The 21,580-nt window shown below is 35.8% G+C and overlaps 3 protein-coding genes across 6 annotated transcripts in view; 2 read left to right on the top strand and 1 right to left on the bottom strand.

Moving 5' to 3' along the window:
• The window catches only part of ubr1 (ubiquitin protein ligase E3 component n-recognin 1), a 28,196-nt gene extending 26,999 nt beyond the window's left edge, over positions 1–1,197 (bottom strand). For all 3 annotated transcript variants that reach the window (XM_044143756.1, XM_044143757.1, XM_044143758.1), the window contains exon 1: positions 1,033–1,197. In XM_044143756.1, the coding sequence (XP_043999691.1) occupies positions 1,033–1,101 (69 nt within the window). In that variant the 5' untranslated portion in view covers positions 1,102–1,197. The remainder of the gene's footprint in view (positions 1–1,032) is intronic.
• Positions 1,182–7,627, top strand: atxn3 (ataxin 3). 2 transcript variants are annotated; one of them, XM_044143763.1, is made up of 11 exons: positions 1,182–1,291; positions 2,749–2,913; positions 3,437–3,481; positions 3,571–3,656; positions 3,735–3,801; positions 3,874–3,961; positions 5,079–5,208; positions 5,275–5,429; positions 6,197–6,335; positions 6,422–6,474; positions 7,494–7,627. In XM_044143763.1, the coding sequence occupies exons 1-11, from the start codon at positions 1,247–1,249 to the stop codon at positions 7,544–7,546; spliced, it is 1,026 nt and encodes a 341-aa protein (XP_043999698.1). In that variant the 5' UTR covers positions 1,182–1,246; the 3' UTR covers positions 7,547–7,627. The 2 variants fall into 2 exon arrangements, with proteins under 2 accessions (XP_043999698.1, XP_043999699.1); XM_044143764.1 differs by having other exon boundaries at positions 1,198–1,291; positions 5,278–5,429.
• Positions 7,628–11,427: 3,800 nt separating this feature from the next.
• On the top strand, positions 11,428–21,084 carry serpina10b (serpin peptidase inhibitor, clade A (alpha-1 antiproteinase, antitrypsin), member 10b). Its single transcript, XM_044143760.1, has 5 exons — positions 11,428–11,542; positions 13,002–13,637; positions 14,283–14,556; positions 19,006–19,153; positions 19,592–21,084. Exons 2-5 carry the CDS (start codon positions 13,034–13,036, stop codon positions 19,781–19,783), a joined length of 1,218 nt encoding a protein of 405 aa, XP_043999695.1. The 5' UTR covers positions 11,428–11,542; positions 13,002–13,033; the 3' UTR covers positions 19,784–21,084.
• Positions 21,085–21,580: the final 496 nt, after the last annotated feature.

Genomic DNA, 21,580 nt, shown 5'->3' with positions numbered 1-21,580 from the left:
TCCAATGCATTTTGGCATGTAAACCTGAAGTTGATTTTTCGACGTTCAAACCAAGCAGAAAAATAGCCAGAAAAGGCATTTAAGTGAGTTTGAATGTGGCGGACACATAGATTTTCACACCAGGATCTCTCTCGGGATTTTAGAAAAGGGTCAGCTAAAGAGAAAATACCCAGTAAGGGGAATTTGCAAGGATGAAATAGCCTTTTTGATTATATCTCTGAACAAACAACACATTGAATTTTGAAGCAGACAGCTTCCACCAACAGAAGACCACACTGAATATCACTTCTGTGGGCTAATATCACAAAACTAGGCCTAAATTCACACCAAAATTGGACAACAAAAGATTGAAAAACGGTTGCCTGATCTTAATTCAGCTGCAACATTCAGACAATGGGGTCAGAACAATGCCTACTGTGATAAATAGCAAGACTCTCTGCATCAAATCCTTATCAAATACAAAGTGTTTTATTGTGTTAATGCCCCTTGGCAAGAGAGTTCAACTGAATTTAGATCGCTATAAAAAAAGTCAGTAGGATCACTTTTGCTTTCACATTAAAAACATTAACGAGAACAATGATGGAAAACAGTCCTGAATTTCACCCGCAAAAACCAGCAAAACATCCGAAACTGAAAAGCATATTTATTAACAGAACAGAGATAAAAATCTCAAACTATTGCTGCTTTAAACCTAAACAATGAGCTGGATTAATAAAACTAAAACAAATTGTGGTTCAAAACACACAAATACACTTAAACAAACCGGTTGTTGGGCAGTAAATATAAAACAACAATGAATCCTGCTCCAAACCCATTCAGATATGTAAATAAACACGTTTATGTACATTTAATTGGAGGCTCTCTGAGGCTAGTTGGTAGTTAGCCTGAGAGCTGTTTTAGCTTAGTCGGAACGGTGCTCTGTCACAAACCACAAAGACCGTTAAATTCCCAGAAATGATCCCGGTGCAATCCGCGGTCTCCCCTCGGATTGTCGGTCAGCTGTCAGCTAAATTTAATCCCAGAACATCTCACCTGACTGAGCTGCAGCCCCTCTGACGGCTTCTCCCTGTCCGCCATGTTCAGGTGCTGTTTAAGGAGCATGCGTCATAGGGAGACCGTTTCCTGTTACACGGTTCTGAGCAAAACGTCCAAAGCGCTGAGTCAGGCCTACCACCAGGGGGCGCCAGTAAAGATTGTCTCTTGTCGCTGAGCTGATGAATGCGGAAGAGGTGGAGGTCAGAGTTGAATGTTTGACAGAAAGCTGAATATGGATTCCATATTTCATGAGAAAGTAGGTAAAATATTTAATTTGAGTCGCTTATCTGTAAATGTTGACTGCAACCCGTCGTGTGCGTGTCGGTGTCAGTTTAGCAGCCGGTAGCTGCCGCTGCTAGCTGAGCTGTGTTGTTGTTGTTTGTTCTGAATGCTAACTGCTAGCTGACCAGCTAACAAGAAAGACTGAAAAGTTTGTTTTCAGATTGTTTTAACAGCTTTAAACTAATTATTTAAGGTTCCCAAATTGTGATTTTATTAGTAATGAAAGTTGCATTAATAAAGCGATGTGCTGTCGCTGTGGAGTAAAACCACTAATTTGATGTTTTTGATTAGTTTGATTTCTGAAGACTACTGGATGTTCATAATTTATACTGTGGGGTCTGGTGATCGATCGGTTACTCTTGTTTTAAATCATAACCACTGTGTTTTAAAATGATATATCCTGTGTTTACAGTAAGAATAAATGTAATAATTTAAACTGGTGCGCCTTTTTAAATCTATGAAGGTAGATTTTTCTCTGCCCTTTAGCTATACTTTATTATTTGTGCTGTCTGTATTTATTTGGTAGTTTTTAAAATGTGGTTGTATGTATTTTTAACTTCTGTTGAGCACTCAATGTTAAACAGCGCCGTATTGAATAAAGTTGAACTGACTGATTGAATTTGATAATTTATCCTCTTACTTTTCATTTTACTCTGATTCTTTTATTATTGCAAAATTCTATGTGCTTACGACATTCCCAACAAGTAAGATTATTACTAATAGTAGCTCTAATAGTGATAACAAAAAGTAATAAAGATAATATCGATGCTAATAATGCTGAAAAAAAACACAATATATCGAGATAATTTCACGTATTTACTGTATTGGTGTCCAAAGTGCGGCCCAGGGGCCATTTATGGCCCTCCGAGTGATTTGTGTGGCACCCAAATGAAATTCAAGAATGTAAAAAATAAAAACTATAGAAAATATTGAGTAAACTGATACTTTTACTGAAAAACAACTTTGCTGCTAATAAATCAGCTTCTATTTGATTTATTTTAAAAAAGTGACTCAGAATTTGAAAACTAAAACATTTTTGTAATACAGAAAATTTGCAAAAATAATTTTAAAGTTTCAGATTGTCTCTACAAAAAACAACAAAATCAGACAATTTTAATTGCATTACATAGAATTTTGAATTGTTTAATGTTTAAATATGGTTTTAATTCCACTGTTAGTTTCACTGAAATCCAAAAACATCGCATTGGTTTCAACTAGCCCCTTTTTTGAAGAACAATTTTGCTTACAGAAACTTCATAATTCACTATTTAGCTTTGTTTATTTATTTTTGGATATTTAAAATGTCTTTCAGTGTTAAATGTTTATTAGAAGTTAAAGTTTATTGATCTTTTTGTTCTTTCATTGTAATGCCATTGCCATTACATTACTTGGGAATTGTCTGAAAACAATCATATTATTTTTGTTTTGCAGCAAGAGGGCTCCCTATGTGCCCAGCACTGCCTGAACAATCTCCTGCAGGGGGAGTACTTCACCCCCGTGGATCTGTCCTCCATTGCTCACCAGCTGGATGAAGAGGAGAGGATGAGGATGGCAGAGGGCGGCATGGCCAGTGAGGAGTACCGGACGTTTTTACAGGTGACTAGAGGACAAAATGTAGCTTGAAGCAGCATCATGTAACTTTTACAAAAACAGATTTTTTACATATTTGTTAAAACAGTCGTGGAAGTTTGTTTAGAGACAGATAAAATATAAACAAATTGAGCTCCTCTACCTCCTGCCTGAGCTACTATTGCCATGTGAAGAAATGCTCCTGGCCAAAAACAACCAATTAGAGCCAGGAGGAGGGGTTTAGCGCTGTCAATCAACCTCATGTACTCAATGCTAAATGTGCTAATGGCAAAGAAACAATTTACTGCAACAGGAAAACTGTTTATTCGCCATTATCTGTAGCTATGCTAACTAGCCTTAGCATTCATGACAGGCTATGCTGGTGGATACATTGTAGTAGCAACAGTAAGGTCTGGCTCTGATTGGTTGTTTCTACATTTTTTTCACAAATTATCTGTCATCCTGTTCTGTCACAATATATAAAATGTATTAAAAAAGCTACATACTTTAGCTTTAAATTATTCTTAATGTTGTATTTTTGTGTTTAAAGCAACCCTCAGGGAACATGGATGACAGTGGATTCTTCTCGATACAAGTACGTCTCTAAATTCCTCCTTATTGCCAGTAAATATAAAGTCCTGACTTCAGATAGTTTAGCTCCCGTTTATCTGCTGGTCGCTACAGGTTATTAGCAATGCTCTGCGGGTGTGGGGGTTGGAGCTGATCCTTTTTAACAGTCCAGAGTACCAGAGGCTGATGATAAACCCGATGTAAGGCGCCGTCACTGAGCTGTGAAAAAATTAAAATGTTCATTTCAGTGGAAACTGATGCCGTCTTTTATGTTTCAGAAATGAAAAAGCTTTCATTTGCAACTATAAGGAGCACTGGTTTACCATACGCAAACTGGGACAGCAGGTATGACGCCACCTTTCAGTTTTTAATAACTCCAGTTGATGCAGTTCACCAGAAACTCTGATTTCACTGCAGTGGTTCAACCTGAATTCCCTCCTGACTGGACCGGAGTTGATATCGGACACGTATTTAGCCCTTTTCCTCGCACAGCTGCAACAGGAAGGTACGGATAAAATAAATCAAACCTTTAAAAATGTTTTCAAGGTTTGAAAAGTGTTGATTTCTGTATAAAGTCCTTGAATGTGCACAGTTTAGCAATAAAATGCAATCTATTGTTTGATTAAAAGTCTGAATTTGGGAAATGTTATTTATAGCTGAAACCAGATATTTTCAGACACCTAATATAAAGACACATATTTTTTTCTCGCTTCCTGAGGTTAAATCAGTCAAAAAATTTCTTGTTTAAGGTTTTGTAGAATTGCCGAAATTATTTCTATTTGCTAAATGCCAGAAAACTTAGCAAGAACATTTTTGAAATGTTTTTTGTAACTTTGTGTTTAAACATTTAATTTGAGCTTAAAACTTATTAACCTTAGCACGATTTGTTTGGATTGTTTCAGTGTAGTAAATATATATTATTCCTAATTCTTCAAAGACTTATTGATCATGTTATACTTTAAATATTAAGCAAAACTACTGAAATTGTGGGATATTTTTTGTGTTAAATTTCTGTTTTTTTCTCAGACCAGTGATGTGAATGTGAGAAACATTTCAAAACATAGAATTTTGTTATATTTTAGCTTACTTTGTCGCTGCTGTAGATTGTAGAATATGATCACAAAACATTTTTAATAACAGTAATAATTATCATATGATCACAAATTGAAACTATAATCTTCTTTAGTTCATTTGTTTATTTTGGTGCTGGAATAGTAAATTTGTTTTAGTTTCTAGTGCAAATATCTTAGTACACTTGAAATAAGATAAACTAGTTTAAAAATAACTTTTCAGCAAGATCTGGAGGCTTCCTGTAAGTAAATGATTACTTAATACTGATGAAAAATCAATAGTTCCACTTGGAAAATTTGAAAAAATAATCATTAAATAATCAGCCAATTGAACTATTATTTTTCATAAATATTATTAATTATTGACTCAAAAAAAGACTTTTATATTGTGATGAAAAGTTACATGTTAGTTTTGTTTTATTTCAAGTGATTTACCTCAACTAAGATTTAAACTAGACCAGATGACTTGGTAACATTTTGCAGTGTGAATTTTACTGTACAAACCCTGATAAAAACTCTGAGATTAGAAACATTAAATCTGTATTTCTGCAGGTTATTCCATATTTGTAATCCGGGGAAATCTCCCAGAGTGCGAGGCGGAGCAGATCCTGGGGATCATGCGGGTCCACCAGCAGCAGCGGCCCAGACTCATCGGGGAGGACGAGGCCCAGACCAGCATGGGGTACGTCTCCGCAGCACGCCGGCGTCCCGACCCAAAAGAACCGCTAACTCCGGTGTTTACTGCCAGCAGGACGTCGGCCTCTCAGACGCAGCCGGACGTGGGTTTTGTTGTGGAGGACGAGGATGAGGAGCTGAAGAGAGCTCTGGCTCTCAGCAGGCAGGACATGGATGTGGAAGACGAAGAGGCCGACGTTCGGAGAGCCATTCAGCTCAGCATGCAGGGTAACGGGATCAATGGAGTTATTTATCGGAACATGTTCGCCTTTATGATGCAAAAGGCAATAAAACAGGAGCAGTATCAGGGTTTTCTACTGTTAAATTAACAAAATGGAGTGAAGGAACAGAAAAGAAATCCAAACTAAATCAATAAACTTTTAGATCTTTGAAAAGTAAGAAAAATATAAATTTACCGAAAGTCCATTTCCATCCGGTTACCTAAATGTTTCCTTCCTTACTTCTTAAAATTTTTTATCCTCATGTCCGTCTTTCTGTGTCTTTATTTTTTTAAATGCTTTTTTTTGTCTTCCTTGTTCTTTTATTGTTACTGTCTTCATTTATCTTTCATTTCTTTGCTTGTTTCTTTGTTTGTTTCCTTCTTCCTCTCTTTCCATCTTGTTTCTTTGTCTTTTATTCATCTTTCTTTGTTTCCTTTTTCTTTCCCTCCATTTCTATTCCTTGCTTGTTTCCAATCTTCTTTTTGTCCATCCTTTCTTCTTAATTCTCTCTTCTTTCCTTCTTTGTGTCCAGCCTTCAGTTTTTCCCTTTTTCCTAATTTCTCTCCTTCCTTCTTTACTTCCTTTTTTCCATCCTACCTCCACATTTAAATCCTGCATGCTTTAAAAATGGCCGCCAGAATTTCAGAGCAAACTTTATTATTGATCTCTGGGAGTTTACATCTGGAGATGTACAAAAAAATAAAAATAGTTTGAACATTTCAACATATTCTTACACTTTCTCCCTCGCTCCTCTCTCTCTTCCATGTTGTTCAGGAGCCGTGATGAGCAACTCGTCTTCGGAGTGCGAAGTTTCAGGTGTGAAATCCAGCAGCGCTGATGAAGGACAAAAAGTCCAGAGTGAGACGCTGACAGCGGAGGAGCTGAGGAAGAGGAGACAGGCCTACTTTGAACGGTAGGATGAAGCAGACTCTTCATCTCCTCCTAAGAGAGGAATTAAGGAACAAGTTTGAGTAAAATTGTCTCTGATTCCTGTTTTAGGCAGCAGCAACAAGCTCAGCCAAACATTCCCCAACAGCCAGACACAAATCCAGGTGAGAAAAATCGCTTTGCATCATTAAAATATTGAAACCTTTGGGGGGAAAAAAGTAATGGAAATGTTCACATTTCATGCGTTGGGTTAAATTTTTAGTCTAATCTCATTTTACTGCATCCAGCCTTGCTAGTGGAAGCTCCTGAATATTTCTGGGAAAAAGACGTTTAGAGAGAGTCTGAAAACCCAAAAGAAAATAAAACAAATTTTAACAAATGAGTTTGTTTGTCTAGAACAGGGGTGTCAAACTCCAGTCCTGGAGGGCCGCCGTCCTGCAACTTTTAGATGTGCCTCTGCTGCACCACCTGAACAGAATAATCAGGTCATTAAGGCTCTGAGATCTGATCTACACATGGAGGAGGTGATTAAATCATTTCATTCCAGTGTTTTGTATCTGTGGCACATTAAAAACTGGACTGGAGTTCGACACCTGTGGTCCAGAAAGTCTGTTGCTTCTGTTTACATTTTGTGGAGAGGGAAGTTTTGCCGTTTCTTCTTCTTCTGAGGTTTTGGTGCTGTATTCTTAGGTGGTTATTGGTGCAGCGCCACCACAGGCAAGGAGGGGAGCAGGTTTTTAAATTTGATTTGTTTATATGACAGAGGTTCGGGCCACACCAAGAAAATAAAAAAAATTAATTGTGAGAATAAAGTTATAATATTACAAATTTATTCTGGTAATATTATGACTTTATTCTCATATTATTTTGATTTTATTCTCATTATTTACACTCTATTCTCATATTATTTCAACTTTATTTTTGTAAATTATTTATTTTTTCTTAGCATGGACCCAATACTCTCATTTATTTGACAGTGCAGCATGAAGGCGAACCACAGCTGCTGAAAATGTAACAAATGTCGCAACTTTAGTCCCCAATCTGGTGTGAAATCAACAGCTCATTTGAAACACGAACACTTTCAGCTTCTTTCCCCGATCTTAAGACTTTTCCTATATTCTAGAGGCAGTTTAATGTTTAAGAGTGTCATTAAATATTAACCTGAGGCCACGACTTTACCCAGGATCAGCAAACACCGGCTCAGAGGAAGACCAACAGCAAGAGTCCAGCCAGTGAAGTTGTGGAAAGTCTGTGTTGTTTACCAGCGGCCTGGACTGGAACCCCTGCCTGGGGGTGGCTTCACTCCCTCCTCTAACCTTTTGCATATGCAAACATAAGGACGTAAGGACACGGTTTCCTGTGTTAGTTCACTGACCGACCACAGAGACGAGAAGAAGAGGCAGCACTTTGGTGCGACTCTGTGAAGCGCTCGGGCTCCAGCGGACTCATGATGCAGTAAATCCAAGATTGCAATTGCCTTTTTTACCATGGCGCCTTCTTTTCTATTGTATACAGTTTTTTTTTTTTTTATTCCAGTTCTTTTGGGGTTTTTTTAGGAAGACCTGGAAAGACAAAAAAAAAAACAAAAAAAAAAACATGCAAGTGTTGGAGGTTAAAAGAAAACAAAAATAAGATAGGCATTCTATGAAAGCCATACGAGACCAACGTCTTGGACAGAAAAAGCTTTATAAGCGACGACACACCCTCCTGCGTTTGGTTTGTGGAACAAAGAAAAGATCAGGAGACCTAATCCATCACAACTCCTTTATAGTCTGAAATAATCCAACAGTTTCTCACCGCAGCAAAGTGTCTCCTGGTCTGAAACACTAACGTCTGTGGATTGTTTATTCCTGATCTGAGTGATAGTTTTACTCAGTTCGTCTTCAATGTTTTCACTTTATTCCTTTCTTTAAGTGTACGAGTAGACATTAAATTAATACAAGGGTCCAGTGTGGACAGTACAGTTTTTTTCCTACAACGTTCCGTTAGAATCTCTCATAAAGCACTTAGTGAACTAAGAAAGAAATACTCAGTCTGTTATACGTCAGAATATTATTACTTAGATTATACAGCTACCAAACTACCTGCACAAATTTGACCATTTAAGTAGCATGAAGTTGAAACCAGATGTTCTCATTTTTAATGTCCTCACTTTCTGACATCCAATCTTTTATCTCTTAGGTCAGTTGGGACAAAAACAAATTCCTAAAAACCACAATGACGAGATATTTTGGAATCTATTTTCATTCCAGAAGTTTCTTACAATAGAAACATTTTCTATGGTACTGAAATCAGGAATCAAATCTTTTATCTTGAACCAACTTTATAGATACAGTGGTGGCATTTTAAGGGTCATTCACTGGAAAAATAAAAAATCCTAAGTATTTTTGTCTCGTTTGTAGAGCAAATATTTTAGTACACTTGAAACCAACTTACAAGTAACTGTTTAACAGTATGGAGGACTTTTTTTAAAAGTAAATTATTCCTTAATGTTAATGAAAACGTTCGAGCTCACTGGCAGATTATTTCACTTGTAGTATGAGAAATAGTGAAATAATCTGTCAGTGGAACTAGCACTTTATTTAATCAATATTACGGAGTTGTTTATTTTAAAAAAGCTCCCATTTCTAGCTAATGTTACTTTTAAATTATTTTTGTCTTATTAAGAAATTTGCAGTAGAAACCAGACCAGAAATAAAACAAACTACCCTATTTTTGTTTAATTTCTACTGCAAATTTCAAATTACACTTGAAATAGGAAAAAACTAACTTAAAAATAACACTTTTAAGATACAGAAGCTTGTTTAAGTCAGTCATTTCTTTATATTAATGAAAAAGTTCAAGTTCTGCTGACAAATGTTTTACACCGTGGAGAAAATGTCTTGTTAAAAGTTACATAAATAATCTTCCAGTGGAACTAGTACTTTTTAAAATCAATATTCAATAATTGGGGGGGCAAGTACTTGTACTTGTAAAAAGTTACTTGTAAGTTAGTTTTGTCTCATTTTCACCAAAAATACCCGGTAAGATTTTGTTTTTTGCAGTTTTATTTGCTGATATCTTTTTGCTTCGATACTTTAACATGGTGCCGTCTTTGTGAAGCGCACCGGTCCCTCCTGCAGCAAAAAATTAATCAAAAATCCCACAACATGTTGGGATTATATCCGAATCTTTTCCTCCAATATGACAAACTAATCTGGTTTTTTCTGTTACTTTTGGAGTAATGCCATTTTCCACCCCATGTTGTTAAATTCTGTTTTTACTTTAACAGCTTCAGTCACAAATATCACCAGAGTACGTTACTTTCTAGATTATAGAACCCGACATCTACCTAATTATGAGGAATGCTGGATATTTTCATGCAACGTTTGACAAAATAAACAACATCTGGAAAATCATACTGAATGATAAAACCAGAAGTTTTGAGATCCACAAGTCGCTTTCTTTGTTCGGTTTTATATTTTCATGGCGTCACATAAAAAAAACAACAACACAGTGTTTGCCTTAAAATGCTTCCATAGTTGTGCTTCCTGTTAGCCTAAATGTTGCAAAGGAAGCCCAAATGCTTCCGGTATTTTTCAAATTGCTTAAATTATGTAGCAAGTAGAAATAAATGTGGTTTTCCTAACTGACCTAAAACAGTAAAAGATGGATTTGATTTGGTTTCACAGTATATATATCTGGTTTTAACTGCCTTACACTGATACTAAGGTTATTATTGAGGTTGCCAAAGGTCCTTGAACGTCAGGTGTTGATAAATAATTATTAAACTCCTAAATCTGCTAAGATGAGAAATCAAACATCTGAAACATTTGGCAGGTCTGGAAACCATGTTGCAGTTTATTGCTGGTCTAAAACTACAACCAGTTTGATCAGGTTGTTTTTTCCTGAACAGACCACATTAAAACCGTTTGTTTGGAGTCACGATTTCTGGAAACAAGAACAAGTTTGGAGGTCATGTAAGGTAAAGAACATGCTGTGCAGATCTGATGTTTTCACTGTTGCTTGTCAGGATTGGCTGTAACTTTTTCATTTTAAATGCACTTGTGTGAGAGTTTAAAACGTGTTTTATCCATCATTGTATTGTTTTCAATCACTTCTTTCTCACAGTAATCTGTTGTGTTTGTTTCATGTTGCGATACATATTCTTTCAGTTAATATAATGGTCAGTGTTGCAGGATTAAAGTGATATTAACTCACTGTTTGCTGCATTTTTATTGTGACGTGAATATGGAAGCCCATTTCTGCCATAAGACAAAAAATAAAAGCCCAACAAGAAGTCGAATTAAGAGATTAAAATTCATAATTATCGGCTTAAAAGTCATAATTATCAGATTTAAAGTCAAGATTATGAGATACGAGAGCAGTAAAGACACAAATCAGTCAACGTTAGCTTATATTAAAGATTAGCTTCACAAATCCATGGTGTATTACGGTAACAGCAGTAGGCAAAAAGTCAAAATTATGACTTAGAAAGTCAAAATGATTACTTGCCTCATAATTCTGACTGAATCTCATAATAACATCTTTGAAAGTCAAATTTATGACTTCCGGTTGGGTTTTTATTTTTGCTAGAAATGGGCTTCGTCTGCAGATAATGTTCCTTCTTATTGACAACAAATAAGTCAAATTTATATATTTGTGAGCTTTAATATTAATTTGCATGCATTAACAAAATGAAATTGAAACAAATACTGAAACTGGATAATTCCCATCTAAAGTTGCAGATAAGTCTTTGAGGCAAACCCAATATAATAAATACTAATATCAGGTGCAGTGGTGGACCCAGAAAATTTTAATAATTAGTAATCAGTATTAAAGAATACTTACTTAAATCAAGCTCTCATTTATTGCTGAAGAATTACTTGTAAGTTAATACACTTGAAATAAGACAAAACTAAGATATTTGCACTAAAACGTAGACCAAAAAATTGGTAAGATTGGGTGTGAAATAGGCTTTTAATCAAACAAGTGATTAGTTTTTCTAAGGATAGTTTTAAGGACATAAGTTTTTCAAGGGGGTACCTGCACCCTTCAGCCCCCATGTAGATCCGCCCCTGATCAGGTGTAAATCACAGCAAAGTCATTTATGAGTAATGGGGACAATGATGGCGAAAGTTCTCCCCCCTTAAACTTTGTTGTAGTTAATATGTAACCAGAAGAACATACTTGTACTTTGTTTCCCCAAATAACAGAAGCAGTTTACAGAACTCGTCTGGATCGAGCTGAAAGGTGCGTATGGTGGCTAGGAGTACATTTCACCGCAAAATTACAGTTTCTCTGTTGTGATAAATGTAGATAATTTACATTTCTTACTCTTCAGATGAACTGCAAAAACACAAAGTCTTACCAAGTATTTTTGTCTAGTGAAAATGTAATATAATTAAAATTAAACAAATATAATTTACAAGTAACTTTCAGTAAAATACCAGCCTGTTTAAAGTAAATAATTGTTGAATATTGATTTAAAAAATATTATTTCCACTGGCAAATTGTTTAACTAATAAGACATTTTTCCAATGTTATAAATTAAAAAATGCTAGTGGATTGTTTACTTTAAATAGGCTCCTATTTCTAGCATATATACGGAGTCATTCGATGCAAAACCCGAAAATCTTACCAAGTATTTTGGTTACTTTTCTTGGCACACTTGAAATAAAAACACTAACTTTCAAGTAACTTTTCAGTAAAATACAGGAGCTTGATTTAAGTAAAAAGTACTAGTTCTAGCTGGCAGTTTTTGACTTATAACATGGAAAAAATGTTTTGCTATAAGAAAAAAAATCTGCCAATATTTATCAATATTCAATTATTTAATCAATCTCATATCTTACTGAAACATTACTTGTAAGTTAGTACACTTGAAATATGATAAAACTAAAATATTTGCAGTAAAAATTGGACTAAAACCACTCAAGTTTTTTTTTTTTGCAATGTAAAAATCTAATTAATTTGTGTTGGAAGGAATTTGTTGATTGAAAACTTATAAAAAGAAAGTCATGCAGTTTCTGCATTTTGTGGGTTTATTAATTCTGAGGAATAAAAACAGGATTTACGTCATTTTTACTGAAAACGTCTCTGTTATAAAGTTTAGCTAATTAATTAACTGCAAAAACACAAACTCTTACAAAATATTTTGATCCAGTTCCTTTAGCAAATACACTCGGCATAAAACAAAACCAACTTACCAGTAACTTTTCAGTAATATATCAGAGGCATTTTCAAAAAAATAACTCCTTTACAAGTTTTGTCTTATTTCATGCATATTTGTCTTATTTTTAGTTTCTATATTTCCACTAGAAACTAAAATATTTGGTGGTAATGTGTTTTTGAAGTGTTGTTCATTTCTCCACACTGTAAAAACAAATCTCACCAAGTATTTTGAGTTGCAAGTGCAAATATATTAGCAAACTTTAAAGAAAACAAAACTAACTTACAAGTAACATTTCACAAAGATATACATGTTTTAAATAAATATTTCCTTAAGTTTTGTCTTATTTCAAGTATAGTAAGATATTTGAACTAGAAACGGAACCAAAATACTTGGCAAGATTTTGTGTTTTTGCAGTGTAATTAATTTGCTAAACTTGCTACAACACCGGAAGCTTTTTCAAAGTAAGAGTGACCTAAGAGTGACTAGACGAAAACACTTGGTAACATTTTGTATTTTTGCACTTAAAACATCTTTCAGGTTCAGAGTTCAAACCTTCCCGAGCTCCAGCTATGGGAACCCACAAACTGGAAATGCCGTTTATTTTCCTGCTAACCTGCTTGTCCTACATGGCTCCTGTCCATCAAGCAGCGCCTCCAAACGCCACCATCTCCGATCTTTCCTACAAGAACATGGACTTCGCCATGAACCTTTACAGAAAAATATCCAGCCACCACGACAGGAACGTCTTCTTCTCTCCTCTGAGCATCTCCACCAGTTTCGCCGCCCTGCTGATGGCGTCTGGCGGCGTGACGCACCAGGAGATCCTCAGGGTACTGAACTTGGAGCAGTTGGAGTCGGCCGACCAGCCGCAGCTCATCCCGAGGCTTTTCCAGCTCCTTCAGGAGAACATCGCGCAGAACGGCTCTCTGAAACTGGACCAGAACATGGCGCTTTTTGTGCGTCAGCAGGTGGAGGTCCAGAATGAGTTTGAGGACAATATAAGGACGTTTTTCCACGCCGAAGTTAAAAGCGTGGACTTTGCGGACACGAAAGGGAGCGTCAGTTACGTAAACGAGTACATCAGGCAGAAGACGCAGGATAAAATTACCGAAATGATTTCCACACTTGATGAAACGACTCAGCTGCTGCTGATCAACAGCATTTTCTTCCGAGGTAATGAATATGACAGAGAATTAGGACCCTACTCAGAAATAAATAAGAAATAAAAAATTAAGTTACGAGAATAAAGTAGAAAAAATATGAGAAGTCAAAATAATACGATAGTTATATCACCAGAATAAAGCAATAAAATTGTGATTTAATTCTTGCATTATTTCAAACTTATCCTCATACTGAGACTTTATTCTCATATTATTCTACTTCATTTTCGTAATATTGACTTTAATCTGTTATTTTGACTTTATTCAACTTCATTCTTGTAATTTTATGACTTTATTGTTGTTTTATTTTGACCTTATTCGACTATATTCTTTTATTATGGGTTTATTCTTGTAATATTATGCATTTATGTTTTCCTATTGTTTTCACCTAATTTGACTTTACCTTTTTATGACTTTATTCTAATACTTTACAACCTTGTTCTGTTATTTCAGATTTATTCTCATATTACTGCGACTTTATTCAACCTTATTATCACATTATGATTTTATTTGCTCTTATTCTCATAACTTTATGACTTAATTATCATAATCTTATTTCATTATTATTTTATCAGCGTGGCCCTAACTCTCCATTGCAGAATATAAAATATTGACTTGTTTTTGAGTCTAACTTTAACTCTTTATGTCCCCAATCCAGGTGCCTGGCAGTCGCCTTTTAACTCTGATTTGACCAGAGACGCTCCCTTTTACATCGATAATTACAATATACTGCAAGTTCCCATGATGATTAAAGACGACAAGTTCTACGCTGCGGAGGATATTCCCCTGGGAGCCAGACTGCTGAAGCTGCCATACCAGGAAGGCGTCTCCATGCTTATCCTGCTACCAAACAAGGGTATCGATTACACTGTGATTGACGATGAGATCAGTGCTGAGAAGTTCCTGAGCTGGGTCAAAGACCTCCGCAAAACGTAAGTTCATACTGTGAAATTCTTGCTTGGTCGTCATATGTGAGCGGTTTTCACAATAAATTTTTTTGTTTGTGTGTTTAATTGGTAATTAAAGCACTGAACTTTGCCTCTAGTCCTCGAAAGTTATTGATATTTTAACTGAACAGTTTTGTGATAACGTGTAATTTAACTTTGATTAGAAGATTAAAATTTGGAAAAGGTTATTTACACACATTTATTTTCTCACTAGAAACTATTTATGATAAGAACTACATTGTGCCTTTAAAAAGCTAACGGAAAAATACTGAAAATATAGATAAACAACATTCTTTGTTTTTAACTGACAGCCATCTTGGTAGGCAGTTGCTATGACAACAATACTAGTACATTACAGCTATTACTCATTTACAATTTTTGAGTCTTAAGCCTGATATTAAAAACGAGGCTTAATCAATCTTAACCACCTTTCAACAGGATTTTATAAATCAATAGTTATAGTTTTTATCTTTTCCATGTTGTTTACATCTATTTATTATAAATTTTATTTCCCACTCTCTTTTTACACTATACAAAAGAAAATAAATGTTTGACTAAACAAGCAAAATTAACTTCCCAATGTTTAGATATTGAAAAAAGTTCTCGAGATTATCATATATGGAACGTGTGTCAAACTGAAGGCCCGAGGGCCAAATCTGGCCCGCCATAGCTTTTTATGTGGCCCTCTAAACTCCAAATTATAGCAACAGGCCCCTCTGGTTTTTCACCAATAACCGCAAAATTCACACAAAAATCAACAGATCCCCACATTTTTTCTGAGTTTATCAACATTTTTTCTCAAAATTGGCCAAAAACATTTGGCGGCTGCTGTCTCAGCCTGACCTGATGTCAAGTTATAGTCCATGACCGATAAAGCGATTAGTAAAAAAAAAATCACATTTAACATCATATATTAGCGCAAATATCGTAAAAATTCCTTACAAATATTTCCAAATTAGCACCACAAAACCTGTGATGTTGACTGCAGAAAACCACAAAAACAATCACAAAATCCTGGACGGACTGATTAATGTGAAAAGATGTCCAATATTATGTTATTTTAAGAAACACTTATTGAATGCTGAAACACCTATATATTGATATTTTAACAATTGAATTGTTTTTTATCAATATGATCCGGAGCAACAGGCCCTTTATGAACATTCAGGTTTTTGATCTGGCCCAAAATGAAAATGAGTTTGATGCCCTGATATCTGGGATAAAAACAAGTGAATCATGGGCTATTTTGAATGTAAACAAGAATAAGGAGTAAGATATTTGGTGGAGGAATGATGTCACACCACCAGCAAAGGAAGATTCTGTGATGTCACTGGCGTTGCAGTCTGTGATGTCATCAACTGCAGAATTGTATGTAACACAATTCTGCATATTTTTCATTGCTTGCAAAAACACTGACCAGTTCAGACGCAAAGCTCTTTCAGATCAACCGTTCAGGTAGTTCACCAATCGACAATTTTAGTAATTGTACTTAGGAGAAAATGTCTAATCAAACGCAGAGAAACCACAGCGGAACAATGGGATCCCACGAGAAAAGGGGAGTCCAGCAAAACCCCCAAGCCAGGATCCCTCCTGCACATCCGAATGTCTTAAACGGAGAAATCCAAAGACTGAACTCCCTTCTGGAAATAGAGAGTGCCAGAAGGTTTGAAAGCAGCCAGAAACTGGCCCAACTGGAGGCAGAGCTGGAAGAGACGAAACTCCAGTTAAAAAAACAGAAAGGTCTCAAGGAAATGTTTACCAACCAGGCCAAAGAGGCAAAGAGGGAACTTGAGAGAGTGCAGAAGTTCAGTGACCCAGCAGTCCTTAACGCTGCGGCCATTGCTTCCAAGGTTCACAACGACGTGAAATACAAGAAGAAGAAGCCCTTGCAACAAGACTTTGTGGAATTAAAGATGGCCCACATCCTCAGCCAGGAAGCTTTTCTAGCTGAAATACAGGCTGAGAAAAAGAAAAGTCAGGCCCTCCACGCAAAACTGAACCAACTCCAGACTTCCCATGAGGAGCTGCGCTCCAAGTTTGAAGCAGACATTGCTCTGGTGAATGAACTTGATCAGCTTCACGTTTCATAGGAAGAGTTAAAAACTAGGTATGAAACTCCGTCAAGACAAAATTTAAAAGGACAAAGTTTTTTTCCCCCATTGACCAACTACAAAATAGATCCCTATTTATTAGTTGGTAAATTTTTCCAATTGGAAAAACAATTTTTACAATTGTTTTTCCAATTGGAAAAAACATGGGCAGCACGGTGTTGCAGCGGTTAGCGCTGCGTCTTCACAGAGACAGTCTGTGTGGAGCTTACATGTTCTCCCCGGGTTTGTGGGGGTTTTCTCCGGGTGCTCCGGTTTCCCCCCACATCTCCTAAAACATATCAGTTGGTCGCTGTAAATCGCCCCCAAAAGAGTTTAAGAAACTCCAAACACATGTGCAATACTATTGTTAAACTTGTAAAATTAACTGAATTAGCCGTACATCAGCCATTTCCTGTTTGCTGTTTTAGTGGAAGACGGCACACAGCTGCAACAACACTCAGCTCAATATTTAAAGCAATGTATTGATTTAAGAATTAAAATTTCTTCTGTGTAGAAAAAGGAAACAGGAAGAACAATTTATGAGAGTATGAAAACAGAAAACTTAATCAGAAATCATTTCCATTACAGGAAGAAATCAATTCTTAGATGGATACTTTGTAATAAATATATAGCTTTTGTGTTGTTGAGTTTATGTGTTGTCTGTTTGTATAAGCAGCATATATATATATATATATATATATATATATATATATATATTTATATATATATATATATATATATACATAAGCTCTCCCAGCATCATTTATATATATATATATATATATATATATATATATATATATATATATATATATATATATATATATATATATATATATATATATATATATATATATATATATATATATATATATATATATATACACACACACATACATGCTGTATAAGCAGCATATACACACGTGCTGTATATGCTGTTTATACAGCATATGTACATATGCAGTTTATACATTTGCTGTACTAACAGCATATGTATAAACTGCATATGTTAGGAAATTTCCTAGGAAATTAGGCATTTCCTAATTAAGCATTAGGAAATGCCTAATGTAGTTTTTTTTTAACCAGCTTTATAGTAAGACTGCAAATTATGTTTTGTTTAGGATTTTACTTATAGGTTTTATTTGTCAACCTGAGTTCAGTTCCCAGTCCTGCAGAATCTGCTGCATGTCACTCCCTTCTCTCTCCTCCCAATTTGCTGTTCAACCACTGTTAAATAAGAGCCACTGGAGCCTAAAAAAACTTTATTATAGCCTAAAAAAATGAAGAAGAAAAAAAAAGAAAATAAAAAACAAATTTCACCTTACAAGTGGACCAAAAGTCAGAATATGCTTACCACCACATTGTGCTTGTTTCCTTTTGTTAAAAAAACAACTTTCTTCCCCTCTTTCTCATTTTCTCTCTTTCTTACATAATTAATAGGTTACTCAATATACATACATACACACATACATGCACACATTTACATGTCCCTTCCATGGGCTGCCACCTTATCGTGGTGGGGGTGTTTGAGTGTCACAGTGATCCTAGGAGTCATGCTGTCGGAGCTTCATGCCTCTGATTGAGCCACACAATGCAGACAGGTCCCAGGTGAGGAACCAGACCAAGTGCAGCCCAAAGATCCCTTATGATGAATACGACCATTGGAAACTCGCCCGTACATGAGGTCCCACCCTGGAGCCAGGCCGGGGGCACATTGGGGAGCCCCTGGTGGCTGGTGATATGACAATAAAAATCCTTGAATCCCTGAACAATATCAACAATTTGTGCATCGAGTAATACATTTAGCATACTACAGGTAAATGTTATTTAATTTGGTTAAGAATAATTATTATACTATCAATAAATGACTTCTAATTGATGTTCTTAGTTGCCAGAGGAATACAATAACGCCTTTATCAGCTCAGAGGTTCAAACTGATGAAAGTTGAGGATGGATGCTGTCCACTAAAATATTCCTCACCATCTTCTATGTTCTTTCAGTTGAGACAGAGTTATTTTGGGTTTCACCCTTATTTACCTGCTACTTTACCCGCCATTCTAAGTATTCTTAAAAGTTTGTCTGTTAGTCTTCAGCTCATGTGACCAAACCAGACAAGGAGATGAAAAGTTGAAGTACTTAATATTGTCTAGTACACAACCGCTAGTTGGGTAACCCCAAGATCACTGGGTCTTCTTAAAAAATACATTTGATTTTTTTAGTTCCTTTTTTGTCTCCAAAGTGTTGTGTTGCAAAAGCTTGAAAAAGCACTTGAATTTTTCTTTTTTTTTTTAAGTGTGTGAACCTTAACATTTAATAAACACACCGTGTCTTGTTCTGTTTGTAGGAGACTGGAAGTCAACATGCCCAAATTCAAGATGGCGGAGGAATATTCCCTGCAGCGTCTTCTTCCAGACATGGGCATGACCAACCTGTTCGGTAGCTCAGCGAACCTTACACGCCTCAGCATAGAACCAGGTCTCAAGATCTCAGAGGTGAGTTACAAATTTCTCCATGTTTTAATCACGTCTGGACAGATTATTAGTTGACGTCACATTGCGTCAGCAGCCATTCTGTTTCGCAAGTCGCCTTCCGTTTAAAAAACCCCCAACCAAATAAAAAACACCTACCACTGACGTTTGAGCCATTTTCTCTCGTCATTTGCCTGCATTTAATGCTCATACGAATTATTCACTGATGTCAGTTTGATAGAAAATAACTTATTTGATCACGCTGTGATAAACCGTTGTACTACGCTAACATGCTAGCAGCTGGGCTAATGTTAAAACAGCGAGACAAATGCGGTAAACAAGGGGAACCAGTGAGCGGTTAAATGCCGGTGTTGTCAGAACAGTACGTTGCGGGTGCATCCGCTGTGTTTACAAACAAATATTTCCTCTATGTCTTGTTTATCCCTGCTGTGAAATCCGCAGGTGCTGCACAAAGCTGTGGTTGAGGTGGACGAGACTGGAACGACCGCGGCGGCTAGCACAACAATCGGCATCATTCCCTACTCTCTGCCCAGGATGTTCGTCATCAACAGGCCGTTCTTCTTCTTCATATACCACGAAGACACTAACTGCCTCTTGTTCATGGGGAGAGTTATTAACCCCTCCAGCAACTAGTTACTGCACTGTTTAAGCTCTGGAGAAGGCAGTTTATGTATTTTCTTTAAAACAACATCAATTGTTTGTGCTTTACAGGGTTTCAGTAAGTTTTTATGTCAAACTTAGTTAATCAAATATGGCCTTTGAACTTAAATCAGTATTTTTCATGATTTTCTGACTTTAACACCTATTTACAGCTACTAACAGAAGGTTTTGGTGAACTTTTAAAATCCCACTTTTAAGCCAAACCTAATTAAAAACATTCCAATAACAACTTAAGTAATGGATGAGATGGTTTACATTTTAGAGGTCAGTGGTCACTTCACTAAAGTTTCACAGGAATTACGGACCACAACCGACTGAATAGTTAAAATCCACAAATACTTGAGGGCTACTTCTAAAAAAAAGAAAGGTTTGTAACTTCAACTCAACCAAATATGCATAAACAAACACAGTTTCAAAAAGAAATTCATAAAAAGGGGGATTTTTTTGTGAATAATTTGTAGTCATGTTCCAAATTGTTACTTAGGTAATATTTTGTGTACAAATTTGAGTCACGTTCCAAAGACAAATTCAAAGTAGGCAGATTTTCCACAAATAATTTGCAGTCAGGTTTCAAAGAAAGATTTGTTACTAAGCAATGTTTTTGCTAAGAAGTTGGACTCGCATTCCAAAAAAAAAAAAAAAGCAAATAGGGGAATTTTCTGTAAATAATTTATAGTCATGTTACACAGAATTTTTCTTTTTGCAAATAAATTCAAGTCATGTTCCACTTAATGTGTAACCAGGAAGATTTTTTGTGAATAATGTGGAGTCTTGTTCCACTGAAAAATTCACAAACAGGTGATTCTGTAAATACTGAACTGCAGACAGACATGGCTTCACTGCCTCTAAAAATATTTTTGTATACAGTTAAGCCCCAAATTGTTTATGCAGAAGACAGATTTCCATTTAAAGTAATCTTTTATTTGGACTTTAATCTGGTATAAAATTAGTGCATGGAGCTAAAGATTGGAGTTATGGCAGTGAGGCTCTCCAATCTCAAAGACTTTGTGCTGATCACCGAGGATAAATCATGAAAATACCTGTTAAAACTTAGCAAAAATCGGTCATCAATTATAAAAAGGGACTGATTGTTCTAAAGCCAATAAAGGTTTTTTTTCCATTACTTACTGAAAAGGATATAAATAATTTTTAAAATGCTATTTTTTAAAAGTATTACTCATTTTACTTTGTTTTATTATCTTTTGAAAGATTGTCTCCCATCATCTAGAACTGGAAATAAAATTCTTGGTATCAATAAAACAATTTTAACTGTTCATCATGGGTGTTTTTGATACACATCACGACGAACCATACACTGCCACCTCCTGGCCAACCAAGGTAAGTGCACAGAACTGCCTCCACACTCTCAAGAACTTCAAAACAACTCCAAAACATTTTCCCAGTTCTTTTGCTGGCTGGTAAAAAATATTCAAAACAATAAGCAACAACTAAGGATCAATATAACTATTAAGACATGTAAATATTGATTTTTATGTTGAGAAGAGAGTCTTTAAATGTGTGTTTTCTTTCTGTTTTCCTATGCTGCAAAATGACAACCAGCCTTTATTTTATTACTAGGTGCCCGCAATAGAGTAGAGCTTAGATGCTCCAGAACTTTTTTCAGTTTAAAATTAATACAATTATTATTTCAGTTTGAAAAAGCATGTTTTGTACAAACATTATGGCCCCAATGTAGCTCCATACACCCCTGCTCCTAATCGACTGTAAATGCTTAAAAGTAGTGGGAAACTTATTCAAATAGTCAAAATT

This window comes from Gambusia affinis, linkage group LG16 (assembly GCF_019740435.1).
Source record: "Gambusia affinis linkage group LG16, SWU_Gaff_1.0, whole genome shotgun sequence".
Classification (NCBI taxonomy): Eukaryota; Metazoa; Chordata; class Actinopteri; order Cyprinodontiformes; family Poeciliidae; genus Gambusia; species Gambusia affinis.
Note: the sequence above shows the minus strand (reverse complement) of the source record. Positions and strands in the feature narration are given on the sequence as shown.

Coding starts and splice junctions, on each gene's coding strand:
- atxn3 (XM_044143763.1), top strand. CDS start 1,247: ATGTTTGACAGAAAGCTGAATATGGATTCCATATTTCATGAGAAA. Junction 2,914..3,436: donor AGTACCGGACGTTTTTACAG/GTGACTAGAGGA, acceptor TTGTGTTTAAAG/CAACCCTCAGGGAACATGGA. Junction 6,475..7,493: donor ACAGCCAGACACAAATCCAG/GTGAGAAAAATC, acceptor GACTTTACCCAG/GATCAGCAAACACCGGCTCA.
- serpina10b (XM_044143760.1), top strand. CDS start 13,034: ATGGGAACCCACAAACTGGAAATGCCGTTTATTTTCCTGCTAACCTGC. Junction 14,557..19,005: donor GTCAAAGACCTCCGCAAAAC/GTAAGTTCATAC, acceptor TTCTGTTTGTAG/GAGACTGGAAGTCAACATGC. Junction 19,154..19,591: donor CAGGTCTCAAGATCTCAGAG/GTGAGTTACAAA, acceptor TGAAATCCGCAG/GTGCTGCACAAAGCTGTGGT.